The 27630-nt window shown below is 47.2% G+C and overlaps 1 protein-coding gene across 8 annotated transcripts in view; it reads left to right on the top strand.

Annotated features, from left to right (window-relative positions):
* The window catches only part of TBC1D23 (TBC1 domain family member 23), a 365222-nt gene extending 339632 nt beyond the window's left edge, over positions 1–25590 (top strand). For all 8 annotated transcript variants that reach the window (XM_063956244.1, XM_063956246.1, XM_063956245.1 and 5 more), the window contains 2 exons: positions 23185–23379; positions 24508–25590. In XM_063956244.1, the coding sequence (XP_063812314.1) occupies positions 23185–23379; positions 24508–24589 (277 nt within the window). In that variant the 3' untranslated portion in view covers positions 24590–25590. The remainder of the gene's footprint in view (positions 1–23184; positions 23380–24507) is intronic.
* The last annotated feature ends 2040 nt before the right edge of the window (positions 25591–27630 follow it).

Raw genomic sequence — 27630 nt, 5'->3', positions numbered from 1 at the left:
GGGTCTCGGCACTTCAGCTGTGCCGAGCAGCTACGTGGTCGGGTTCAAACACTTTTGTCAAGTTCTACAAGTTTGATACCCTGGCTGATGAGGACCTCATGTTTGCTCAATCGGTGTTGCAGAGTCGTCCGCACTCTCCTGCCCGGTCTGGAGCTTTGGTATAGACCCCATGGTCCTTTTGGAGTCCCCAGCATCCTCTATGACGTAAGAGAAAATAGGATGTTAGTACCTACCGGTAAATCCTTTTCTCCTAGTCCGTAGAGGATGCTGGGCGCCCATCCCAGTGCGTACTGTTACTTGCAGTTGTATTGTTGGTTTCGGTTACACGAAGGTTGTGTATCGGTTATGTTCAGCTTGTTGCTGTTTTTCGTTCATACTGTTATCTGGTATTCTTGCTTATCCAGTTGTATGGTGTGTTGTGGTGTGAGCTGGTCTGTATCTCACCCTTGGTTTAACAAAAATCCTTTTCTTCGAAATGTCCGTCTCCCCTGGGCACAGTTCCTATAACTGAGGTCTGGGGGAGGGGCATAGAGGGAGGAGCCAGTTCACACCCAGTAAAAGTCTTATAGTGTGCCCATGTCTCCTGTGGATTCCGTCTATACCCCATGGTCCTTTTGGAGTCCCCGGCATCCTCTACGGACTAGGAGAAAAGGATTTACCGGTAGGTATTAAAATCCTATTTTTTATTAAAAAGATACATAATTAAATTTTCTCATACGTCCTAGAGGATGCTGGGGTCACCATTAGAACCATGGGGTATAGACTGGATCTGCAGGAGACATGGGCACTTTAAGACTTTGAAAGGGTGTGAACTGGCTCCTCCCTCTTTGCCCCTCCTCCAGACTCCAGTTTTAGAAGTGTGCCCAGGCAGACTGGATGCACTCTGAAAAGCTCTACTGAGTTTCTCTGAAAAATACTTTTGTTAGGTTTTTTATTTTCAGGGAGACTGCTGGCAACAGTCTCCCTGGTTCGTGGGACTAAGGGGAGAGAAGTATGACCTACTTCCAGTGAGTTCAAAGGCTCTGCTTCTGGCTACAGGACACCATTAGCTCCTGAGGGTTTGATCGCTAGGTAGCCTAGATGCTCGTTCCCAGAGCCAGCCGTCACCCCCCTTACAGAGCCAGAAGTCAGAAGACAGGTGAGTAGACGAAGATCAAGAAGACTTCAGTGACTGCATTCTGATGTACCGCACAGCGATCGCACGCTGCGCGCCATGCTCCCACACACACAGCAGCACTGCAGGGTGCGGGGGTGGGGGGGCGCCCTGGGCAGCAGAAAAGCCTCAAAATAAACTGGCAAGAGGGGACGTAAGTGCCTAGGCACTGTCCTAACTGAAGCGCGCCATTAAGGGGGCGGAGCTTTGTCCTCACACAGCTCAGCGCTTTTTTCCTCCACACAGGCTGCAGAGATGCTAGTCCTTCCTCACACTTCTGAAGAAGTATCAGGGTGCAAAACTGGGGGGGGGGGGGGGGCACAGAAATATTGGTGCAATATATATTTCTCTTACGTCCTAGAGGATGCTGGGGACTCCAAAAGGACCATGGGGTATAGACGGATCCGCAGGAGCTTGGGCACACCATAAAGACTTGAACTGGGTGTGAACTGGCTCCTCCCTCTATGCCCCTCCTCCAGACCTCAGTTAGACTTTGTGCCCAGGAGTGAATGAACACACACTAGGGGAGCTCTACTGAGTTTCTCTAAAAGACTTTGTTAGGTTTTTTATTTTCAGGTAGACCTGCTGGCTACAGGCTCCCTGCGGCGTGGGAGTGAGGGGAGAGAAGCAGGACCTACTTCTTCTTAGTTCAAGGGCTCTGCTTCTCGGCTACTGGACACCATTAGCTCCAGAGGGTTCGATCACTTGGTTCGCCTACCTGCTTGTTCCCGGAGCCACGCCGTCACCCCCCCTCACAGAAGCCAGAAGAAAGAAGCCGGGTGAGTAACGGAAGATCAGAAGATTATATATAATGGAGCTATAGCACGCCAGGGGGGCGGGGCTTAGCCCTCACACATACAGGGTCAGCGCCATTTTCTCTCTGTCCCCCCTAAGAAGTATGTAATGCACAAACAAGGGGGGGGCACAGTGTTTTAGTGTTATGTTACACTTATTCCTAACTCAACTAGTGTTATATGACCATGCAATAATTCTTGTGTGATTTTTCTGTGTACCTCCTTTCAGATATACCCATTTTAGTACACTTGTGTCGACAGGCGTGAGTGTTCTGTTATAAACATCTATGGGGTTCACTGTCTGCATCGCCGACGCACGTGGGTACTTGCTACAACATAAAAAGTAAATATTATATGGAAGGTACAATGCCCTGTGGGTGACCCTGTCGGCACCAACTGTTGTCACCGGGGGTAACTGGACATGCTGTATCTGATTTATACCTGTGTATATACAGTTGTACGTTGCTTCCCTCAGACCGCTTGGGGTCGCAAGATGGTAATTTTGCCTGGTTACTAATCCCTGCTGTCGACGAATACTGGGGTTTTCTGTCGACTATAATGTTTCCTGGTAGACCCACAACTGGGGCTTTTCAGTACATGGTCATACACGTTCAGAACACATTAATGTCACTGGGGACCAGAAGGCTCAGGACAATCCGTTTATATGTATGTTTTTTTTTTATATATATATATATATATATATATATATATTAATTATAATATTTAGGATATGTGGCTATATGTGTATTACAATTCATGTTATGATTTATGATGAATACTGATGTAATAGTATTCCTTCCCATGTGCTGGTCGATCTGTTGATAAAGCTCTAGGTTGGCTGTGACTCACACCCTCTCCAGAAGTCCGAAGGGTTATTCTTTTTTCCGCCACGGATGGAATATTGTGAAGGTCAACGACTGGTCGACACGGGGCCCTGTCTCAGGGATCGTATGCAGGAAAGCTAAGTGATATGCTTATTTTTCTATGGTGTGGGCTTTTGGCATTACAGGCACATGAGGGAGTGTTTGTGTTCGGTAAGTCATAAAATAGATTTACCTTAAAGAGTGAGGGGAGGTTCCTTAGGTTGGTTCTTCTCTATAGCTTTGCGACAGGCTGCCGTACGTATACAGGTAGTGTGGCCGGGGGACTGCTGAGGCTGACTCCAGGAGTTACTGGAGTTTTTCCCTGAGACGGTGTACCGCTGGTTGGGGGGATGCCTCAGTTCAGCCAATCTCGGTGGATATTCCTGGTAAGTCTAACTTCGGGAGTTAGATTCCCTGGCACCTGTTGGTGACGCATTCTTTTGAGGGATGCAGTCATTTTAATCGGTAAAATACAGTTTTTTGTTTTTTCCTTTCTGTACAGCCTGTGAAATGTGAAAAGGTAAGAGTTCTGCAGCCTTGTTAGGTTCGCAGAAGAGGATGTTTCTGTTTCTGCCACATACACCACATGTCGCAGTGTCTATATGACGGGACCCCGCTACGGTGAGGGCTCAGTCACTACTTTCAGTTAGTCCAAGAATAGACTAGGACCGGTGAGTTACTTATAGAATCCAAAGGGGGACATTCTGGAGTTACAGATGTTACCCCTCATTGATTTTCTAATGGATATTGCCGTTTCCCCTCTGGAAGGGGAGGTAGTACACGATGCCATACCAGAGGTGCGTACCCATGTTGTCTTGGCCATTTCACTGGAGTGATGGTTGTATGATGGTTTTCTTTCAATTGTAAGAACCATTGTTCTGTACTGAGATGTTCGCCTAATTGAGGCGAGTTCAAGAAACAAGTGGTGTAAATCGTTGTTTCTCTCGGACTCTTCTTCAACACAGGGAAGGGCTGTTGTTCCCAATGGTGCAGATGTCAGAGATAGTATCAGGGTAGATACTAAATGGTTGAGGTTCTGTGTTTCCTTTGGAAAAGAGGTCTGAGGATCCTAAGTCGGATCAGATTTGTAGTGCCACTCCATCACTATGGTCCGTTGATGAAGAAGTTGGGTGCGGCCTAAGAGGCCTTTTCGGTGAGCAGGTCAAATGCCAGAGTGGGTTTCATGGGACCTGTTGGGAATGTGGTCCGGGTCTCACCGGCACATGCACCGGAATATATTTCTAATGACTAGGATTTCACTCCTGTAGTGTCTGCTCAGTTCTCACCTCCTAGAGGGTCGGAGGTTCGGGATCCAGGATTAGATCCTGGTGTCCATGTATGCAGATCTCCGAGGCTGGAGAGCAGTCCTTACATGGGAAGTATTTACAGAGGAAACTGTCAAGCTGCGAAGCTGGTGTACATTAAGCTTTCTTGAATTAATAGCGGTTTTCAAGGAACATATTCTTCGTGGTCTGGCCGTGTTATTTCTGTCGGATGACTTGACAGCAGTGGTGTAAGTCAGTCGCTAGGGCGGAACAAGGAACAAAGCGGCAATGGCAGTAGCTGAAATAGTTTTCCGCTGGGTGGAAAGACTGGTAAACGTTATATTAGCAGTCTTCGTTCCGGACGTAACCGAAAGAGGAATAGATTTCTTCTGCAGACGCGCTCTCCATCAGGAAGAAAGACTGTCGTCATCGAGAAATTTCACAGAAATGACAAGTCTTGAAGGAGTGTATCACTTGGGCGTATTGGCGTCTCGCCTTAACGAGAGACCTCAGGAATAGGATTCCAGATCAAGGATCACTTTAGCTATAGCAGTGGACGACCTCGTGACACCTTGGGTGTTTTCAGTCAGTATATGTGTCCCCTCCGCTTCACTCTGCTGAAGGTGATAAACGTAAGAAGAACAGTGGTTCCGGCGATCCTCATTGTACCGGTCTAGCCAAGGAGGGCTTGGTATCCAGTTCTTCAAGATTTGTTCATATAAGTGCCCTAGCCTCTTCCTCTGCGGGAGGAACTATTACAACAAGATCCGGGCGCGTATCAGGTCTTACCGCGGCTGCGTTTGACGGCATGGTAGTTGAACGCCATATCGTGGTCCGAACGGGTATTCCCAATGAGGTCATTTTCACGCTGCTTCAGGCTAGACATAAGTAACGGCAAAGCCTTACCACCGTATTTGGTTTTCAGGGCAGATTTGGCCTTATAAATTTTCTTGAAAAAAAAAGAGAATTGGCCACCTTTCCAGAAGGTCAGGCTTCCGTGAAGGGAGTACTGCACTTACAACCTCCATTTGTGCCCCATTGGCACAGTGGGATCTTGATGGGGTGTTGCGTTTCTTGGATCTCACTGATTGGAACCTTTATTAAGAGTTGTGTTACATTTTCTCTCTTGGAGAGTGGTCTTGGTTTTGCCCTTTGGGCAACAGCAAGGCGGTTGTTGGAAGTAGCGGCTTTGTCTCACAAGATCTACTGTTTGCCTTCCAAGTGGATAGAATTGAGAACTCTGATAGTAGTTCTGCCGAAAAGGATTTTCGGTGTTTATCAGAAACCTGCCTATTTTGATGCATTGGCTGATTCAAAGTCTCTCGATGTTGTCAGGGCTTTGAAGGTTTATGTTGCCGATTGGGCTCGGTTTGGGATAACAGAGGCTCTGGTTGTCCGGTATGCTCCCAGCGGACGGGCTTGGGGCGCCTGCGTCTCTGTAGTCTGTTACACGCTAGATCTGTGATACGATTTGGCGTGCTAGCTCTACGGCTGAATTGCCATGACCGAAGTTGGGGGAGACCCATTCTACTAGGTAGGTGGGCTCTTATTGGGCGGATGCCCGAGGGGTCTCGGCGGTTAAACATTGCCGAGCGGCTACTTGCTTGGGGTTCAAACACCTTTGCTAAGCTCTACAAGTTTGATACCCTGGCTGATGGGGACCTCATGTTTGCTCAATCGGTGCTGCGGAGTCGTCCGCACTCTCCCGCCCGTTCTGGAGCTTTGGTATAGACCCCATGGTCCTTTTGGAGTCCCCAGCATCCTCTAGGACGTAAGAGAAAATAGGATTTTAGTACCTACCAGTAAATCCTTTTCTCCTAGTCCGTAGAGGATGCTGGGCGCCCGTCCCAGTGCGTACTGTGTCTGCAGTTATTGATTTTGGTGGCACTTGGTGGTGTTTTTTATCGTTCAGGCTATTGCTGACGTTGTTCATGCCTTGGCATGTGGTTTCTTATTATTGATTGGGTTGACACACGGGTTGTGTTCCATATTCTCTCAGCATATGGCTGTGTGTTTTTCATATCGTGGGCTGGTATTCTGTTGAAGGCCATGTCTTGCGGTATGTTCGTGGTGTGAGCTGGTATAACACTCACTGTGTTTAATGTACAAAGTCTTTCCTCGAAATGTCCATCTCTCCTGGGCACAGTTTTCTAACTGATGTCTGGAGGAGGGGCATAGAGGGAGGAGCCAGTTCACACCCAGTTCAACTCTTTATATTGTGCCCATGCTCCTGCGGATCCGTCTATGCTCCATGGTCCTTTTGGAGTCCCCAGCATCCTCTACGGACTAGGAGAAAAGGATTTACCGGTAGGTACTAAAATCCTATTTTAATATAAAAGCGCTGCAGGTCTGGGGCATTCTTTAGTGTTTCAGAACCGGTGATTAGGCGCTGGGTTGTGAGCTGGCAAACTCCCTCTGTGTCTCTCTGGCAGACTTTACTGTGGGTCTTTCCCCTATATGCCCAGTGTCTGTGTGGGTGTTTGGTACACTTATGTCGGCATGTCTGAGGCTGAAGGCTCTTCCCAGGAGGAGACTGTATTAGGGACACAAACGGCTGTGGGAGTGACCCTGTAGGCACCGCCGACTCCTGATTGGGTAAATATTTTGAATGCTAATGTGGCTCTTAATAGTAAGAGATTAGATAAATCTGAATCTCAGAACCAGGCATGGAAGAAATCTGTGGAGGATGTGTTATTACAAGTCCAGACCCCCTCGGGCTCACAAAAAAGTTTGTTTGCCCAGTTGGCAGACACGGATACCGACACGGACACTGACTCCAATGTCGACTATAGTGATGCCAGATTGGATCCAAAATTAGCAAAGAGCATTCAGTACATGATTGTGGCGATAAGACATATTACATATCTCAGAGGACCCTGCTGTTCCTGATAAAAGGGTCTGTATGTATAAGGAAAAGAAACCTGTGGTAACGTTTCCTCCCTCTCATGAACTGAACACTCTTTAAGGTTTGGGAAAGCCCTGACAAAGTTTTAGATTCCCAAAAGGATTCAGGTGGCCTATCCGTTTACCTCTGGGGATAGGGAAAAGTGGGAGTCACCCCCCATTGTGGACAAGGCCCTATCGCGGTTGTCTAAAAAGGTGGCTCTCCCGTCTCCTGTCCCGGCAGCCCTTAAGGACCCTGTAAGTAGGAAAATACATAAAAATCCATTTATGCCACCACGGGTACGCTGCTCAGACCAGCCATTGCATCTGCGTGGGTGAGTAGTGCTATCGAAAAGTGGGCAGATAACTTGTCATCTGACATAGATAACCTAGATAGGGATAGCGTCCTTTTGACACTGGGTTATATCAGAGAAGCTGCGGCGTACCTAAAGGAAGCGGCGAGAGATATTGGCCTTTTGGGGTCAAAGGCCAATGCTATGGCAGTCTCAGCTAGGCGAGCATTGTGGATCCATCAATGGAATGCTGATGCTGATTCCAGGAAAGATATGGAAGCTCTGCCATATAAAGATGGTGTCTTGTTTGGTGACGGTCTCGCTGATTTGGTATCTACGGCTACCGCGGGTAAGTCATCATTTTTGCCTTACGCTCCTTCACAACAAATGAAAACACACCACTATCAGATGCAGTCCTTTCGGCCCAATAAATACAGGAAAGGCCGAGATTCTTCCTTCCTTTCTACTAGAGGAAGGGGAAGGGGTAAAAGCTCACCGGCCGTGGCAGGTTCCCAGGAGCAGAAGTCCTCCTCGGCTTCTGCTAAATCCACCGCATGACGCTGGGGCTCCTCTGCGGGAGTCCGCATCGGTGGGGTCACGTCTCAAACTCTTCAGTCAGTTCTGGGTTCGTTCGGACCTGGACCCATGGGTTTTAGAAATAGTGTCCCAGGGGTACAAACTAGAGTTTCAGGACGTTCCCCCTCGACGATTTTTCAAATCGGCCTTACCAGCTTCTCTTCCGGACAGGAAGGTAGTATGCAACGCAATACAAAAGTTGTGTCAAAATCAGGTCATTATCAGGGTTCCCCCGTCGCAACAGGGAGAAGGCATTTATTCGAGGCTGTTTGTGGTTCCGAAGCCGGACGGCTTGGTCAGACCAATCCTGAACCTAAAATCCCTCAATTTCTACCTAAGAAAATTCAAATTCAAGATGGAGTCTCTCCGAGCAGTGATCTCCAGTCTGGAGGAAGGAGATTTTATGGTGTCGGTGGACATAAAGGATGCCTACTTACATGTTCCCATTTATCCTCCACATCAGGCTTACCTGAGGTTTGCAATTCAGGATGGTCATTACCAATTTCAGACATTGCCGTTTGGTCTGTCCACGGCTCTGAGAATTTTCACCAAAGTGATGGCGGAAATGATGGTTCTCCTTCGCAAACAAGGAGTCACAATTATCCCATACTTGGACGATCTCCAGATAAAGGCGAGGTCCAGGGACCAACTGGTGCAGAACGTTACACTCTCCCTGGCAGTTCTGCAACAACATGGTTGGCTTCTAAACTTGCCAAAATCACAGTTGATTCCGACGACACGGCTGTCATTTTTGGGAATGATTCTGAACACAGAATTACAGAGAGTTTTTCTTCCAGTGGAAAAGGCTCTGGAAATTCAGAGCCTGGTCAAGCAAATTCTGAAACCAGCAAGCGTGTCAGTCCATCAATGCACTCGTTTGCTGGGGAAGATGGTGGCGGCCTACGAGGCCATTCAGTTTGGCAGGTTCCATGCCAGAGTGTTCCAGTGGGACCTGTTGGACAAGTGGTCCGGATCCCACCTGCACATGCACCGAAGAATAATTCTGTCTGCCAAGACCAGAATCTCACTCCTGTGGTGGCTGCACAGCTCTCACCTCCTAGAGGGGCGCAGGTTCGGGATCCAGGACTGGATCCTAGTAACCACGGATGCGAGTCTCCGAGGCTGGGGGGCAGTCAAACAGGGGTAAAACTTCCAGGGAAGATGGTCAAGCCAAGAGACTTGTCTACACATAAACATTCTGGAGTTAAGGGCCATTTACAACGGCCTTCTTCAAGCGGAACATCTGCTTCGCAATCTGCCCGTCTTGATCCAGTCGGACAATATAACAGCAGAGCGGCAATGGCGGAGGCCACGAAGGTTCTCCGCTGGGCGGAAAGACATACAAGCTCCCTGTCAGCGATTTTCATTCCAGGAGTGGACAACTGGGAAGCAGACTTCCTTAGCAGACACGATCTCCATCCAGGAGAGTGGGGTCTTCATCAAGAGGTCTTCACAGAAGTGACAGGTCTTTGGGGAATTCCTCAAACAGACATGATGGCGTCTCGTCTCAGCAAGAAACTTCAGAGATATTGTTCCAGGTCGAGGGACCCTCAAGCAATAGCAGTGGACGCCCTGGTGACACCATGGGTGTTTCAGTCGGTGTATGTATTCCCTCCACTTTCTCTCATTTCAAAGGTACTAAAGATTATAAGAAGAACAAAGGTTCAGGCGATCCTCATTGTTCCAGACTTGCCAAGGAGGGCTTGGTATCCAGATCTTCAGGAGTTACTCAAAGGAGATCCTTGGCCTCTTCCTCTACGAGAGGATCTGTTACAGCAGGGGCTGTGCGTGTATCAAGACTTACCGCGGCTGCGTTTGACGACTTGGCGGTTGAACGCCAGATCCTAGCCCTAAAGGGTATTCCCAGTGAAGTCATTCCCACACTTCTTCAGGCTAGGAAAGGAGTAACGACTAAACATTACCACCGTATTTGGAGAAAATATGTGTCTTGGTGTGAATCCAAAAAGGCTCCTACGGAAGAATTTCAGTTAGGACGTTTTCTCCATTTTCTACAAGCTGGTGTGGATGCGGGCCTAAAGTTGGGCTCAATTAAAGTACAAATTTCAGCCTTATCGGTTTTCTTTCAAAAACAATTGGCCTCCCTTCCAGAATTTCAGACTTTCGTGAAAGGCGTGTTGCACATCCAACCTCCATTTGTGCCCCCAGTGGCACCATGGGACCTTAATGTGGTGTTGCAGTTCCTTCAATCACATTAGTTTGAACTTTTACGGAAGGTGGAGTTGAAATTCGTCACTTGGAAAGTGACCGCAAGGCGGTTATTGGAGTTAGCGGCTTTATCTCACAAGAGCCCTTATTTGATCTTCCATGAAGATAGAGCAGAGTTGAGGACTCGTCAGCAATTTCTGCCGAAGGTGGTTTCATCGTTCCACATAAACTAACCTATTGTGGTGCCAGTGGCTACTGACGCCTTAGTGGAGTCGAAGTCTCTCGATGTGGTTAGAGCTTTAAAAGTTTGTCGCCAGAATGGCTCAGATTAGGAAAACGGAGGCTCTGTTTGTCCTGTATGATCCCAACAAGGTTGGGGCTCCTGCTTCCAAGCAGAGTATTGCACGCTGGATCTGTGCTACGATTCAGCATGCTCATTCTACAGCTGGATTGCCGGTACCGAAATCGGTGAAGGCCCATTCTAGCAGAAAGGTGGGCGCGTCCTGGGCGGCTGCCCGGGGGGTCTCGGCATTACAACTTTGCCGAGCAGCTACTTGGTCGGGTTCAAACACTTTTGCAAAGTTTTACAAGTTTGATACCCTGGCTGAGGAGGACCTCATGTTTGGTCAATCGGTGCTGCAGAGTCATCCGCACTCTCCCGCCCGTCCTAGAGCTTTTGGTATAAACCCCATGGTTCTAATGGTGACCCCAGCATCCTCTAGGACGTATGAGAAAATAGGATTTTAATACCTACCGGTAAATCCTTTTCTCTTAGTCCGTAGAGGATGCTGGGCGCCCGTCTGCAGTTATTAGTTATGGTTACACACAGGTTGTGTTACGTTTATAGTCCGCCTGTTGCTGACATTGTTCATGTCGTTGACTTGAGTTCTGTTGAATGCCACGTTGTACGGCGTGTTTGAGATGTGAGCTGGTATGTATCTCACCTTAGTTTCTCTGACGTCCTAAGTGGATGCTGGGACTCCGTAAGGACCATGGGGAATAGTGGCTCCGCAGGAGACTGGGCACAACTAAAGAAAGCTTTAGGACTACCTGGTGTGCACTGGCTCCTCCCACTATGACCCTCCTCCAGACCTCAGTTAGAATCTTGTGCCCGGCTGAACTGGATGCACACTAGGGGCTCTCCTGAGCTCCTAGAAAGAAAGTATATTTTAGGTTTTCTCTAACGTCCTAAGTGGATGCTGGGGACTCCGTAAGGACCATGGGGAATAGCGGCTCCGCAGGAGACTGGGCACATCTAAAGAAAGCTTTAGGACTATCTGGTGTGCACTGGCTCCTCCCCCCATGACCCTCCTCCAAGCCTCAGTTAGATCTCTGTGCCCGAACGAGAAGGGTGCACACTAGGGGCTCTCCTGAGCTTCTTAGTGAAAGTTTTAGATTAGGTTTTTTATTTTCAGTGAGACCTGCTGGCAACAGGCTCACTGCATCGAGGGACTAAGGGGAGAAGAAGCGAACTCACCTGCGTGCAGAGTGGATTGGGCTTCTTAGGCTACTGGACATTAGCTCCAGAGGGACGATCACAGGCCCAGCTTGGATGGGTCCCAGAGCCGCGCCGCCGGCCCCCTTACAGAGCCAGAAGGCAGAAGAGGTCCGGAAAATCGGCGGCAGAAGACGTCCTGTCTTCAACAAGGTAGCGCACAGCACTGCAGCTGTGCGCCATTGCTCTCAGCACACTTCACACTTCGGTCACTGAGGGTGCAGGGCGCTGGGGGGGGCGCCCTGAGACGCAATAAAAACACCTTGGATGGCAAAAAAATGCATCACATATAGCTCCTGGGCTATATGGATGCATTTAACCCCTGCCAGAATCCATAAAAAAGCAGGAGAAAAGTCCGCGAAAAAGGGGCGGAGCCTATCTCCTCAGCACACTGGCGCCATTTTCCCTCACAGCTCCGTTGGAGGGAAGCTCCCTGTCTCTCCCCTGCAGTCACTACACTACAGAAAGGGTTAAAAAACGAGAGGGGGGCACTAATTAGGCGCAGTATTAACTATACAGCAGCTATAAGGGGAAAAACACTTATATAAGGTTATCCCTGTATATATATAGCGCTCTGGTGTGTGCTGGCAAACTCTCCCTCTGTCTCCCCAAAGGGCTAGTGGGGTCCTGTCCTCTATCAGAGCATTCCCTGTGTGTGTGCTGTGTGTCGGTACGTTTGTGTCGACATGTATGAGGAGAAAAATGATGTGGAGACGGAGCAGATTGCCTGTAATAGTGATGTCACCCCCTAGGGGGTCGACACCTGAGTGGATGAACTGTTGGAAGGAATTACGTGACAGTGTCAGCTCTGTATAAAAGACAGTGGTTGACATGAGACAGCAGGCTACTCAGCTTGTGCCTGTCCAGACGTCTCATAGGCCGTCAGGGGCTCTAAAGCGCCCGTTACCTCAGATGGCAGATATAGACGCCGACACGGATACTGACTCCAGTGTCGACGGTGAAGAGACGAATGTGACTTCCAGTAGGGCCACACGTTACATGATTGAGGCAATGAAAAATGTTTTACACATTTCTGATAATACAAGTACCACCAAAAAAGGGGTATTATGTTCGGTGAGGAAAAACTACCTGTAGTTTTCCTGAATCTGAGAAATTAAATGAGGTGTGTGATGATGCGTGGGTTTCCCCCGATAACAACGGATAATTTCTAAAATGTTATTGGCATTAGATCCTTTCCCGCCAGAGGTTAGGGTGCGTTGGGAAACACCCCCTAGGGGGGATAAAGCGCTCACACGCTTGTAAGGGCTCTACCTTCGCCTGAGATGGCCGCCCTTAAGGATCCTGCTGATAGAAAGCAGGAGGGTATCCTAAAAGGTATTTACACACATACTGGTGTTATACTGCGACCAGCAATCGCCTCAGCCTGGATGTGCAGTGCTGGGTTGGCGTGGTCGGATTCCCTGACTGAAAATATTGATACCCTAGATAGGGACAGTATATTTTTGCCTATAGAGCATTTAAAAGATGCATTTTTATATATGCGTGATGCACAGCGGAATATTTGCCGACTGGCATCAAGTCTAAGCGCGTTGTCCATTTCTACCAGTAGAGGGTTATGGACACGTCAGTGGTCAGGTGATGCGTATTCCAAACGGCATTTGGAAGTATTGCTTTATTAAGGGAGGAGTTATTTGGGGTCGGTCTTTCAGACCTCGTGGCCACGGCAACAGCTGGGAATTCCACGTTTGTACCCCAGGTCGCCTCTCAACATGAGAAGACGCCGTATTATCAGGCGCAGTCTTTTCGTGGACAAGCGGGCAAAAGGTTCCTCATTTCTGCCCCGTGACAGAGGGAGAGGAAAAAGGCTGCAGAAATCAGCCAGTTCCCAGGAACAGAAACCCTCTCCCGCCTCTGCCAAGCCCTCAGTATACGCTGGGGCTTTACAAGCAGAATCAGGCACGGTGGGGGGCCCGTCTCAATGAATTTCAGCGCGCAGTGGGCTCACTCGCAAGTAGACCCCTGGATCCTTCAGGTGATATCTCAGGGGTACAAATTAGAATTCGAGACGTCTCCCCCTCGCCGTTTCCTAAAGTCTGCTTTACCGATGTCTCCTTCTGACAGGGAGACAGTTTTGGAAGCCATTCACAAGCTGTATTCCCAGCAGGTGATAATCAAGGTACCCCTCCTGCAACAGGGAACGGGGTATTATTCCACACTGTTGTGGTACCGAAGCCGGACGGCTCGGTGAGACCGATTCTAAATCTAAAATCTTTGAACACTTACGTACAGAGGTTCAAATTCAAGATTGAGTCACTCAGAGCAGTGATTGCGAACCTGGAAGAAGGGGACTACATGATGTCTCGGGACATCAAGGATGCTTACCTTCATGTCAAAATTTACCCTTCTCACCAAGGGTACCTCAGGTTTATGGTACAGAACTGTCACTATCAGTTCAGACGCTGCCGTATGGATGGTACACGGCACCCCGGGTCTTTACCAAGGTAATGGCCGAAATGATGATATTCCTTCGAAGGAAGTGAATTTTAGTTATCCCTTCCTTGGACAATTCCCTGATAAGGGTAAGATCCAGGGAACAGTTGGAGGTCGGTGTAGCACTATCTCAGGTAGTGTTGCGGCAGCACGATTGGATTCTCAATATTCCAAAATCGAACCTGGTTCCGACGACGTGTCTTCTGTTCCTAGGGATGATCCTGGACACAGTCCAGAAAAAGGTGTTTTTCCCGGAGGAGAAAGCCAGGGAGTTATCCGAGCTAGTCAGGAACCTCCTAAAACCGAGCCAAGTCTCAGTGCATCAATGCACAAGGGTTCTGGGTAAAATGGTGGCTTCCTACGAAGCAATCCCATTCGGCAGATTCCACGCAAGAACTTTCCAGTGGGACCTGCTGGACAAATGGTCCGGATCGCATCTTCAGATGCATCAGCGGATAACCCTGTCACCAAGGACAAGGGTGTCCCTCCTGTGGTGGTTGCAGAGTGCTCATCTTCTAGAGGGCCGCAGATTAGGCATTCAGGACTGGGTCCTGGTGACCACGGATGCCAGCCTGCGAGGCTGGGGAGCAGTCACACAGGGAAGGAATATCCAGGGCTTATGGTCAAGCCTGGAGACATCACTTCACATAAATATCCTGAAGCTAAGGGACATTTACAATGCTCTAAGCTTAGCAAGACCTCTGCTTCAAGGTCAGCCGGTGTTGATCCAGTCGGACAACATCACGGCAGTCACCCACGTAAACAGACAGGGTGGCACAAGAAGCAGGAGGGCAATGGCAGAAGCTGCAAGGATTCTTCGCTGGGCGGAAAATCATGTGATAGCACTGTCAGCAGTATTCATTCCGGGAGTGGACAACTGGGAAGCAGACTTCCTCAGCACGACCTTCACCCGGGAGAGTGGGGACTTCACCCAGAAGTCTTCCACATGATTAAAAACTCGACAGGTATTGCGCCAGGTCCAGGGACCCTCAGGCAATAAGCTGTAGACGCTCTGGTAACACCGTGGGTGTACCAGTCAGAGTATGTGTTCCCTCCTCTGCCTCTCATACCCAAGGTACTGAGATTGATAAGATGGAGAGGAGTAAGCACTATATTCGTGGTTCCGGATTGGTCAAGAAGGACTTGGTAACCGGAACTTCAAGAGATGCTCACGGAGGATCCGTGGCCTCTACCTCTAAGAAGGGACCTGCTCCAGCAAGGACCCTGTCTGTTCCAAGACTTACCGCGGCTGCGTTTGACGGCATGGCGGTTGAACGCCGGATCCTGAAGGAAAAAAGGCATTCCGGATGAAGTCATCCCTATCCTGATCAAAGCCAGGAAGGATGTAACCGCAAAAACATTATCACCGCAGTTGGCGAAAATATGTTGCGTGGTGCGAGGCCAGTAAGGCCCGACGGAGGAAATTCAACTGGGTCGATTCCTACATTTCCTGCAAACAGGAGTGTCTATGGGCCTGAAATTGGGGTCCATTAAGGTTCAAATTTCGGCCCTGTCAATTTTCTTCCAAAAAGAACTAGCTTCAGTCCCTGAAGTTCAGACGTTTGTAAAAGGGGTACTGCATATACAGCCTCCTTTTGTGCCTCCAGTGGCACTTTGGGATCTCAATGTAGTTTTGGGTTCCAAAAGTCACATTGGTTTGAACCACTTAAATCTGTGGAGTTAAAATATCTCACATGGAAAGTGGTCATGCTGTTGGCCCTGGCCTGGGCCAGGCGCGTGTCAGAATTGGCGGCTTTATCCTGAAAAAGCCCTTATCTGATTTTCCATTCGGACAGGGCGGAATTGAGGACTCGTCCTCAGTTTCTCCCCAAGGTGGTTTCAGCGTCTCACCTGAACCAACCTATTGGTGGTGCCTGCGGCTACTAGGGACTTGGAGGCCTCCAAGTTGCTAGACGTTGTCAGTGCCCTGAAAATATATGTTTCCAGGACGGCTGGAGTCAGGAAATCTGACTCGCTGTTTATCCTGTGTGCACCCAACAAGCTGGGTGCTCCTGCTTCTAAGCAGACTATTGCTCGTTGGATTTGTAGTACAATTCAGCTTGCACATTCTGTGGCAGGCCTGCCACAGCCAAAAATCTGTAAATGCCCACTCCACAAGGAAGGTGGGCTCATCTTGGGCGGCTGCCCGAGGGGTCTCGGCTTTACAACTTTGCCGAGCAGCTACTTGGTCAGGAGCAAATACGTTTGTAAAATTCTACAAAATTGATATCCTGGCTGAGGAGGACCTGGAGTTCTCTCATTTGGTGCTGCAGAGTCATCCGCACTCTCCCGCCCGTTTGGGAGCTTTGGTATAATCCCCATGGTCCTTACGGAGTCCCCAGCATCCACTTAGGACGTTAGAGAAAATAAGAATTTACTTACCGATAATTCTATTTCTCATAGTCCGTAGTGGATGCTGGGCGCCCATCCCAAGTGCGGATTGTCTGCAATACTTGTACATAGTTATTGTTACAAAAATCGGGTTATTATTGTTGTGAGCCATCTTTCAGAGGCTCCTCTGTTATCATGCTGTTAACTGGGTTCAGATCACAGGTTATACGGTGTGATTGGTGTGGCTGGTATGAGTCTTACCCGGGATTCAAAATCCTTCCTTATTGTGTACGCTCGTCCGGGCACAGTATCCTAACTGAGGCTTGGAGGAGGGTCATGGGGGGAGGAGCCAGTGCACACCAGATAGTCCTAAAGCTTTCTTTAGATGTGCCCAGTCTCCTGCGGAGCCGCTATTCCCCATGGTCCTTACGGAGTCCCCAGCATCCACTACGGACTATGAGAAATAGAATTATCGGTAAGTAAATTCTTATTTTTTATTTTACAGTGAGATCTGCTGGCAACAGACTCACTGCAGCGAGGGACTAAGGGGAGAAGAAGCGAACCTACCTAACTGGTGGTAGTTTGGGCTTCTTAGGCTACTGGACACCATAAGCTCCAGAGGGATCGACCGCAGGACCCGACCTTGGTGTTCGGTCCCGGAGCCGCGCCGCCGGCCCCCTTACAGAGCCAGAAGCAAGAAGTGTTCCGGAAAATCGGCGGCAGAAGACTTCTGTCTTCAACAAGGTAGCGCACAGCACTGCAGCTGTGCGCCATTGCTCCTCATGCACACCTCACACTCCGGTCACTGATGGGTGCAGGGCGCTGGGGGGGGGGGGCGCCCTGAGGCAATATAAGACACCTTGGCTGGCAAATCATCACAATATATAGTCCCAGGGCTATATATGTGATAAATTACCCCTGCCAGAATCCATGAAAAAGCGGGAGAAAAATCAGCCGAAAAAGGGGCGGGGCTATCTCCCTCAGCACACTGGCGCCATTTTATCTTCACAGTGCAGCTGGAAGATAGCTCCCCAGGCTCTCCCCTGTAGTTTTCAGGCTCAAAGGGTTAAAAAGAGAGGGGGGGCACTACATTTAGGCGCAATATATGTATACAAGCAGCTATTGGGGGGAAAATCACTCAGTTATAGTGTTAATCCCTGAATTATATAGCGCTCTGGTGTGTGCTGGCATACTCTCTCTCTGTCTCCCCAAATGACTTTGTGGGGTCCTGTCCTCAGTCAGAGCATTCCCTGTGTGTGTGCGGTGTGTCGGTACGGCTGTGTCGACATGTTGGATGAGGAAGGTTACGTGGAGGCGGAGCAGAGGCCGATAAATGGAATGTCGCTCCCTGTGGGGCCGACACCAGAGTGGATGGATAGGTGGAAGGTATTAACCGACAATGTCAACTCCTTACATAAAAGGCTGGATGACGTAACAGCTGTGGGACAGCCGGCTTCTCAGCCCGCGCCTGCCCAGGCGTCTCAAAGGCCATCAGGGGCTCAAAAAACGCCCGTTACCTCAGATGGCAGACACAGATGTCGACACGGAGTCTGACTCCAGTGTCGACGAGGTTGAGATATATACACAATCCACTAGGAACATCCGTTACATGATCTCGGCAATGAAAAATGTGTTACACATTTCTGACATGAACCCAAGTACCACATAAAAGGGGTTTTATTTTTGGGGAGAAAAAGCAGCCAGTGTTTTGTTCCCCCATCAGATGAGTGAATGAAGTGTGTAAAGAAGCGTGGGGTCCCCCGATAAGAAACTGGTAATTTCTAAAAAGTTACTGATGGCGTACCCTTTCCCGCCAGAGGATAGGTCACGTTGGGAGATATCCCCTAGGGTGGATAAGGCGCTCACACGTTTGTCAAAAAAGGTGGCACTGCCGTCTTAGGATACGGCCACCTTGAAGGAGCCTGCTGAAAAAAACAGGAGGCTATCCTGAAGTCTGTATATACACACTCAGGTTCTATACTGAGACCTGCAATTGCCTCAGCATAAATAGTGCTGCTGCAGCGTGGTCTGATACCCTGTCAGATAATATTAATACCCTAGACAGGGATAATATTTTGCTAACATAGAGCATATTAAAGACGTCGTCTTATATATGAAGGATGCACAGAGGGATATTTGCCGGCTGGCATCCAGAATTAATGCAATGTCCATTCTGCCAGGAGGGTATTAGAGACCCGGCAGTGGATAGGTGATGCTGCCTTTAAAAGGCACATGGAGATTCTGCCTTATAAGGGTGAGGAATTGTTTGGGGATGGTCTCTGGGACCTCGTATCCACAGCAACAGCTGGGAAGAAATTTTTTTACCTCAGGTTTCCTCACAGCCTAAGAAAGCACCGTATTTTCAGGTACAGTCCTTTCGGCTTCAGAAAAGCAAGCGGGTCAAAGGCGCTTCCTTTCTGCACAGAGACAAAGGAAGAAGGAAAAAGCTGCACCAGACAGCCAGTTCCCAGGATCAAAAATCTTCCCCCGCTTCCTCTGAGTCCACCGCATGACGCTGGGGCTCCACAGGTGGAGACAGGTGCGGTGGGGGCGCGTCTCGGGAACTTCAGGGACCAGTGGGCTTGCCCACCGGTGGATCCCTAGGTTCTGCAAGTAGTATCACAGGGATACAGGCTGGAGTTCGAGGCGACTTCCCCTCGCCGTTACCTCACATCAGCCTTGCCTGCTGCCCTCGGAGAAAGGTAGTACTGGCGGCAATTCACAAGCTGTACTTCCAGCAGGTGAAATCAAGGTACCCCTCCTTCAACAAGGCCGGGGTTACTATTCCAAAATGTTGTGGTACCGAAACCAGACGGTTCGGTGAGACCCATTCTAAAATTGAAATCCTTGAACACTTATATACGAAGGTTCAAGTTCAAAATGGAATCGCTCAGGGCGATTATTGTAAGCCTGGAGAATTTCATGGTATCACTGGACATCAAGGATGCTTACCTGCATGTCCCTATTTACCCTCTTCACCAGGAGTACCTCAAAATTGTGGTACAGGATTGTCATTACCAATTCCAGACGTTGCCGTTGGTCTGTCCCCGGCACCGAGGGTATTTACCAAGGTAATGGCCGAAATAATTATCCCGTACTTGGACGATCTCCTTATAAAGGCGAGGTCCAGGGAGCAGTTGTTCGTCGGAGTAGCACTATCTCGGGAAGTGCTACAACAGCACGGCTGGATTCTGAATATTCCAAAGTCGCAGCTGGTTCCTACTGTTCCTGGGTATGGTTCTGGACACAGAACAGGATAAAAAGGGTTTCTCCCGGAGGAGAAGTCCAAGGAGTTGTCGTCTATAGACAGAGACCTCCTAATACAAATACAGGTGTCGGTGCATCAATGCACGCGAGCCCTGGGAAAGATGGTAGCTTCTTACGAAGAAATTCCATTCGCCAGGTCCCATGCAAGGATCTTCCAGTGGGATCTGTTGGACAAGTGGTCCGGGTCGCATCTTCAGATGCATCGGCGGATAACCCTGTCTCCAAGGGCCAGGGTGTCGCTGTTGTGGTGGCTGCAGAGTGCTCATCTTCTAGGGGGCCGCAGATTCGGCATACAGGACTGGGTCCTGGTGACCACGGATGCCAGCCTTCGAGGCTGGGGGGCAGTCACACAGGGAAGAAACTTCCAAGGCCTATGGAAAAGTCAGGAGACTTCCCTACACATAAATGTTCTGGAACTAAGGGCCATTTACAATGCCCTAAGTCAGGCTAGACCCCTGCTTCAACACCGGCCGGTGCTGATCCAGTCAGACAACATCACGGCTGTCGCTCATGTAAACCGACAGGGCGGCACAAGAAGCAGGATGGCGATGGCAGAAGCCACAAGGATTCTCCGATGGGCGGAAAATCATGTGTTAGCACTGTCAGCAGTGTTCATTCCCGGAGTGGACAACTGAGAAGCAGACTTTCTCAGCAGACACGACCTCCACCCGGGAGAGTGGGGACTTCATCCAGAAGTCTTCCAAATGATTGTACACCGTTGGGAAAGGCCACAGGTGGACATGATGGCGTCCCGCCTCAACAAAAAGCTACAAAGATATTGCGCCAGGTCAAGGGACCCTCAGGCGATAGCTGTGGACGCTCTGGTAACACCGTGGGTGTACCAGTCGGTGTATGTGTTCCCTTCTCTGCCTCTCTTACCCAGGGTAATGAGAATAATAAGAAGGAGAGGAGTAAGAACTATACTCATTGTTCCGGATTGGCCAAGAAGAGCTTGGTACCCAGAACTCCAAGAAATGATCTCAGAGGACCCATGGCCTCTGCCGCTCAGACAGGACCTGCTGCAGCAGGGGGCCTGTCTGTTCCAAAACGTACCGCGGCTGCGTTTGACGGCATGGCGGTTGAACGCCGGATCCTGAAGGAAAAGGGCATTCCGGAGGAAGTTATCCCTACGCTAATTCAAGCTAGGAAAGAAGTGAACGCAAACCATTATCACCGCATATGGCGGACATATGTTGCGTGCTGTGAGGCCAGGAAGGCCCCAAAGGAGGAATTTCAGCTAGGTCGATTTCTGCACTTCCTACAGTCAGAGGTGACTATGGGCCTAAAATTGGGTTCCATTAAGGTCCAGATTTCGGCTCTATCGATTTTCTTCCAAAATAGAACTGGCTTCACTGCCTGAAGTTCAGACTTTTGTTAAGGGAGTGCTGCATAGTCAGCCCCCGTTTGTGCCTCCAGTGGCACCGTGGGATCTCAACGTGGTGTTGGATTTCCTGAAGTCGCATTGGGTTGAGCCACTTAAATCCGGGGACCTACAATACCTCACGTGGAAAGTGGTCATGCTGTGGGCCTTGGCGTCGGCCAGGCGTGTATCAGAATTGGCGGCTTTGTCATGCAAAAGCCCTTATCTGTATTTTATATGGATAAGGCGGAATTGAGGACTCGTTCCCAATTCCTTCCTAAGGTGGTATCAGTTTTTCATGTGAACCAACCTATTGTGGTGCCTGCGGCTACTTGGGACTTGGAGGATTCCAAGTTACAGGACGTAGTCAGGGCCCTGAAAAGTATATGTTTCCAGAACGGCTGGAGTCAGGAAAACTGACTCGCTATTTATCCTGTATGCACCCAACAAGCTGGGTGCTCCTGCTTCTAAGCAGACTATTGCTCGCTGGATCTGTAGCACGATTCAACTTGCACATTCTGCGGCTGGACTGCCGCACCCTAAATCTGTAAAAGCCCATTCCACAAGGAAAGTGGGCTCTTCTTGGGCGGCTGCCCGAGGGGTCTCGGCTTTACAAATTTGCCGAGCTGTTACTTGGTCGGGTTCAAACATTTTTGCTAGAGTCTACAAGTTTGATACCCTGGCTGAGGAGGACCTAGAGTTTGCTCATTCGGTGCTGCAGAGTCATCCGCACTCTCCCGCCCGTTTGGGAGCTTTGGTATAATCCCCATGGTCCTTACGGAGTCCCAGCATCCACTTAGGACGTCAGAGAAAATAAGATTTTACTCACCGGTAAATCTATTTCTCGTAGTCCGTAGTGGATGCTGGGCGCACATCCCAAGTGCGGATTGTCTGCAATATTTGTTTATAGTTATTGCCTAACTAAAGGGTTATTGTTGAGCCATCTGTTGAGAGGCTCAGTTATATTTCATACTGTTAACTGGGTATAGTATCACGAGTTATACGGTGTGATTGGTGTGGCTGGTATGAGTCTTACCCGGGATTCAAAATACTTCCTTATTGTGTCAGCTCTTCCGGGCACAGTATCCTAACTGAGGTCTGGAGGAGGGTCATAGTGGGAGGAGCCAGTGCACACCAAGTAGTCCTAAAGCTTTCTTTAGTTGTGCCCTGTCTCCTGCGGAGCCGCTATTCCCCATGGTCCTTACGGAGTCCCAGCATCCACTACGGACTACGAGAAATAGATTTACCGGTGAGTAAAATCTTATTTTAACAATAAATATTTCCCTCTAAATATTCCCGTCCGTCTCCCTGGGCACAGTTCCTATAACTAGATTCTGGAGGATGGGCATAGAGGGAGGAGCCAGTTCACACCCTTTCAAAGTCTTGGTGCCCATGTCTCCTGCGGATCCCGTCTATACCCCATGGTTCTAATGGTGACCCCAGCATCTTCTACGGACTAAGAGAAAAGGATTTACCGGTAGGTATCAAAATCCTATTTTCATATGTTCACAGGAACATTAAAAATACATCAAAATACAGCCAGGGAATTTTGTCAGTTTCAACAGTTGTAGAAATCAAACCACCCTTACCTTCGCAGGTGTGAGCTCAATAGAGTGTGATGGTGAACTGAGCAAGACCCCGTAACTGATTTAACCCAACGCGTTTCGTCAGAATTACTTCCTCTGGAATTAATATGTCAAAATTAAATAACATCATTTTAATTTGGACGTATTAACCTCATTACCACTTTTTGGACTGATTCTAATGAACACTGAATTTAAAAAAAAAAAAAAAATTTAAATACATTTTTAGTAAATTAAACATCTTGCAACAATTTGATTTTAAATTTTTTCTGGTGGTTTTCATCTATGCAATGGCTGTATGCTTTTATAATATGAATTTGTGTATTTTTTAATATAACAAAATAAATAGTTTAGTGATTGAAGAGCGTGTCCTATGGAAATTAGTTTCTCTCTCCGAACAGGTTCTCCCTGTAACAGGCGTGCAGGTAGGATTCATACTGTATTGTTCATACCAGGGACTTTTGTTTCTTTGAAAGAAGCAGTTGGCACAGCAGGAGTGTTCCTAAAATTGTAAAACAAAAATAAAACTAGTTATACCATCATTTGCTCGAACATCTTAAAAAAAAACTACACTTATGTCAAGAACCTGCACATTATTGCTGAGTGGAAATCCGTGTTAACACTATGGTAGGGAACTAAACATGACATTAGATATCTTCATTTAAGTGTTTTATTAATAGTTTCACCATTTTCTTCTTTTAAAGTCACCTTCTGGTAACTGCAACCCATATGTATTGTTTACGAGAGATCCAGTCTAGAAAAGGATTTGCTTATATACAATCGCGACAAGCACTAAGCTCCGTTGTAAAGATTACATCGAAGAAGAAACATCCAGAGCTGATCACTTTTAAATATGGGAACAGCAGTGGCTCAGGTGTGGAAATATTAGCAGTAGAGAGGTAAGTTATTTTTTCAAGGCCACAGCTCTTATAGGCAATTGTCAAATGTGATTGGGGGAGGATGGGGGTTATTCAATTAAATGGCCACGATTGAATATCCTGTGTCAAATTAGTGTCGTTTTTTTCAACCAGGCGCAGAAACGGCATTAATTCGACACAGGATATTCAATGGTGGGCATTTTTGCATGTTTTTTCATTCATTTTCAAAACACTTATCAGTGGCTAATTCGCCGATGCATGTGGTTTTCGCCAGTGCAGGATTTTTCGACCAGTTGAAAAAACAGCATGGCCATTGAATAGGTCGAATGTAAATTTGACCTAGCAACGGGCGAAAAGTGCTATTCTTTCGACTGGTCAAAAAACCGGCACTAATTGAATACCCCCTTTTGGTTGCAACTTGTTCTGTTTGAATACATGATTTAATCCTTGTGTACCTTCTGATATACCGTGTACTCTACACTAATTGTTTCATTATTTTCCATGGGGTCCAGGGCAAAGCTAAAGGAGAGGGACAAGTTCACATACATACAAATACATTAAACTACAGTGGAACAAAAAGAAGTGATGGGATTCTGACATTTCTTACCATATAGCTTTATGTTCTTGGGGTCCTATAGAGGCCATATAATCACATGTGTAACCAGCCCACTAACACATTAGTAGCTTTGTTGTTGGTTTTTTTTTTTTTAATTCTATACAATAATCTGGGGCAGCACAGTTGGTTGTAACGGTTAGCATTGCCTCACAGCACTGAGGTCTTCAGTTCGATTCCCACCACAGTCCCAACTGTGTCGAGTTTGGCTCACAGCAAAGATTAACCCTATATGTGTGTGTCTATGTAGAAGGGAATATATTGATTAGCTAGTTGGTGGCATAGTCACAATGACATGATTGCGCCACCTCAGACATGGTTGCTTATTCAGGACCCTCCTGGAGAGGGATTCTTAAGTCGGCAAGTATGTCTAACTGTCAAGCATTTGTTGGGAACCAAATTTTAATTTTATTTATTTTTTAATATTGCTGAAAAGACCCCTTTGACATGTAGCAGGATGCTTAGCTTGGATCAGCTGCATAGCAATGCTGAGATGTGTTCAGTGTCTTGCGTTTAATACTTTTCTTTCCTCCTAGGTACTTAATTTCAAATGCAGGAGATGCTACCAAAGCCATTAAGCAACAGATCATTAAGGTCTTGGATGCCCTGGAAAGCTAACAACACCTAACACTTATATACTGTACATGTCTGGACAAGAAGAACGCTTTTCTAATTGTTGGCAGGATAATAAAATAGTTTATTTAATTTTCTTGGGGTTGTATTTCATTACACTCCTTCTGCATAAGTTTTTTTTAATTTTTTTTATAAGATTCATTTTGACAAACATTTTAATAATAAGAACGGTTAACTCGTTAAGAAAACGATACATGGATGGCATCCGTTTACGTTTGCTAAGGGACATAGTTGAGATTGAGGCTCTGAGGAATCAATAAAAAAAGGAGTATTAGAATTTGTTTTCTAGTTGATTATTTTTTTTACCAGTGTAAAGCACTCAGGGACAGGTAGCCTACCTGCACCGCTGAGCACAGTGGATTCTGCATAGATCAGTATTTAGCGCTAACGGTGTACAGAGAGGACTCTCTTGTACACCAGAAGCCCTGACTCATGTAAACCAAATTCATTTTAACCGCAATGCACTAACAGTATTTTATAATTTGTTCTGTTCTAAGCACCAGATTTCTAAATGGCAAAAAAAATAAAAAAAAATACACAGGGCTAAAACTGTATACAGCGTTAAATATATCTGTTTCAATTATTAATATTTTATTTGATGTAATAATGTGGGAACTATGTGCAATGTGTTTTGGGATGAAATGAATGATATTAGAAGAGGGGAGGTTAAGGCCTTCTGTCACTGCCATGAATACTGTTTGTAAGAGAAAGCTACACGCACGTTGGAGCGTTTGCATCATAAAGCACATGAGGACAGCGGTCTCCTACATGGTTCGTGTATGACTGTTTAAAAACATTTGTGTGTTCTCTTGTCACACGTTCCAGACCTGAATGGCTGCCACGGGACCTGGGTTTATTCCGACAAGCATGGAGGCCTCCTAATGATGTGAAAGGCGGTAGCTCTTCTTTATGTATATTTGCTTTGAGGAAAATGCCAACCGGCAACAGAAAAATAAAACATTTTAAGTCAAAATACTTTAACTCCATCTTAACATGTTTGCAGATTTTATTTAACATTCAATATGTAATTATATATTTCTTCATACTGTTTGTGTAGCCTTAGGCTCTTTTCTTTTGCTTTTTTTTTTGTTTACAAAATTTTTATTTTTATTAATCTTTTTTTAAAGTGTTAAACTGAAATAAATAGTTGTAATTAAAGGATAACTTCACCCAAAGCTTAGTTTCATTTTGGTGGGCGGTCAGCAATATAAAATAGTTTTTATACATTTTATGCAGCGATCCTTATTTCTTTTTGCTCTCATCCTGTAAAGCAGGCATTCCCAACTTCTGTCTTCAAGGCACACTAACAATGCAGGTTTCAGTTATATCCAGGCTTCAACATGGTTAAATCAAGATAACTGAGGTACTGATTAAGTCACCTGTGTTTAAACATGGATATCACTAAAACCTGGACTGTTAGGGGCATAATCAGTTGTGCACAGGAGATTTTAAAAACCTTGCAGCTGCCGGATTTTCTTATTAAATTGCAGCAGAGAAGTTGTGATTTCTATAGAAATCGCTACGGCTTCTTGTGCCGTTGGGTTATCTAAGAAGAAAACCCGACGTGTTTTTTTTTTTTTTATTGGATACTACAGGTATCGGGAGTGTGGTTATCCAAAATTGGGCAAGGTTTTTTGCTGGTAACATCTTGCACCCAATTGAATTCCCCCTAAAGGGCCCTACAGACATGGCGATATGCCACCGAGCTGCCCGACCGCCGATACGGCCGACAGACGGAGGGGGGAGGGGGGGGGGGAGAGAGTGAAGTTTCTTCACTTCCCCTGTCACACGGCTTCATACAAGTGCAGGCAAATATGGACGAGATCGTCCATATTGGCCTGCGTGCACAGCCGACGGGGCACCAGCGATGAACGAGCGCATTGTTTATCGCTGGTGACTCCACACTGCATGATATGAACTTTATCTCGTTCATATCTTGCAGTACAATCGCCCAGTGTGTAGGGCCTATAAGTGTGCTTTGAGGACCACGGTTGAAAATGCCAGCTGTAAAGGACCATCTGAAATCACTGACTTTTGCTGAGAAAAATAAACAATGTTGCTACCATTTGTCTTCAGAGTACATTTCTAAATAAGTGCTTCAAAATAAATGTGAGCAGGTTTTTAAAGCGCACCTATCTAGAACCATATAAGAATATTTTAGAGGGAATCCCTATTGCACTGTTGAGCCCATCATGAAGAAGTATTACTATTATAGCATAACTATTATATAGCATAACTATTAATTTGTCGAGATCACAGGTTCTCAAACTCTGTCTTCAGGACCCCAAACAGTTCATGTTTTCAAGGTCTCCTCACAGAATCCCATGTGAAATAATGAGCTCCACTTGTAGATGTTTTAAAATGTGTCAGTGAGTAATGAACACACCTGTGCACCTGCTAGGTGACTGCAAAACGTGAACTGTGTGGGGTCCTGAAGACAGAGTTTGAGAACCACTGGTCTAGAGAGACTCCATTCTGATTACCCTCATCCCTGAATCAAGAAGGTCAGTTATTTGGATTGCCACCAAAAAGTCAGACCTATTTCAGCCCTGACCAGAATGAAGTCTTCTATGGCAGTGATGGGTCAATCATAGTCTGGACATTTCTCAAATATGCACATCTTCAGTACAAATGGTATGTGCCTCCAAGTGGAGGAAGATTATATGGTCAACCTCCATGCTAGGTGCTTTGTTTGGCACAAGTCCATGATAAGCTCAACTGCTTTAGCGAGTGGAAAATGTATTGAAATAAATAGAGCAAGATGTAAATAGGCGTGAAATTAAACCTGTTACAAGAGATCTAGGACTTTTCTATGCAGCAGAAAGAAACCAACTGCAGTAGGTTTGGTGCAAAAGAAAGAGAACCCAGACCAAATTCCTATTGAGAATCTGCAATGATTGACATTTGCTGTTCACGTATGGTCCACATCCAACCTGTGGAACATGTGGCAAGTTTGTAGGTACTTACGACTGTTAGTAATGGTAAATTATTTTTTGCCAACTATACAAACTAGGTTGTTGAATAGT

Source organism: Pseudophryne corroboree, chromosome 2, assembly GCF_028390025.1.
Source record: "Pseudophryne corroboree isolate aPseCor3 chromosome 2, aPseCor3.hap2, whole genome shotgun sequence".
NCBI lineage: Eukaryota > Metazoa > Chordata > Amphibia > Anura > Myobatrachidae > Pseudophryne > Pseudophryne corroboree.
Note: the sequence above shows the minus strand (reverse complement) of the source record. Positions and strands in the feature narration are given on the sequence as shown.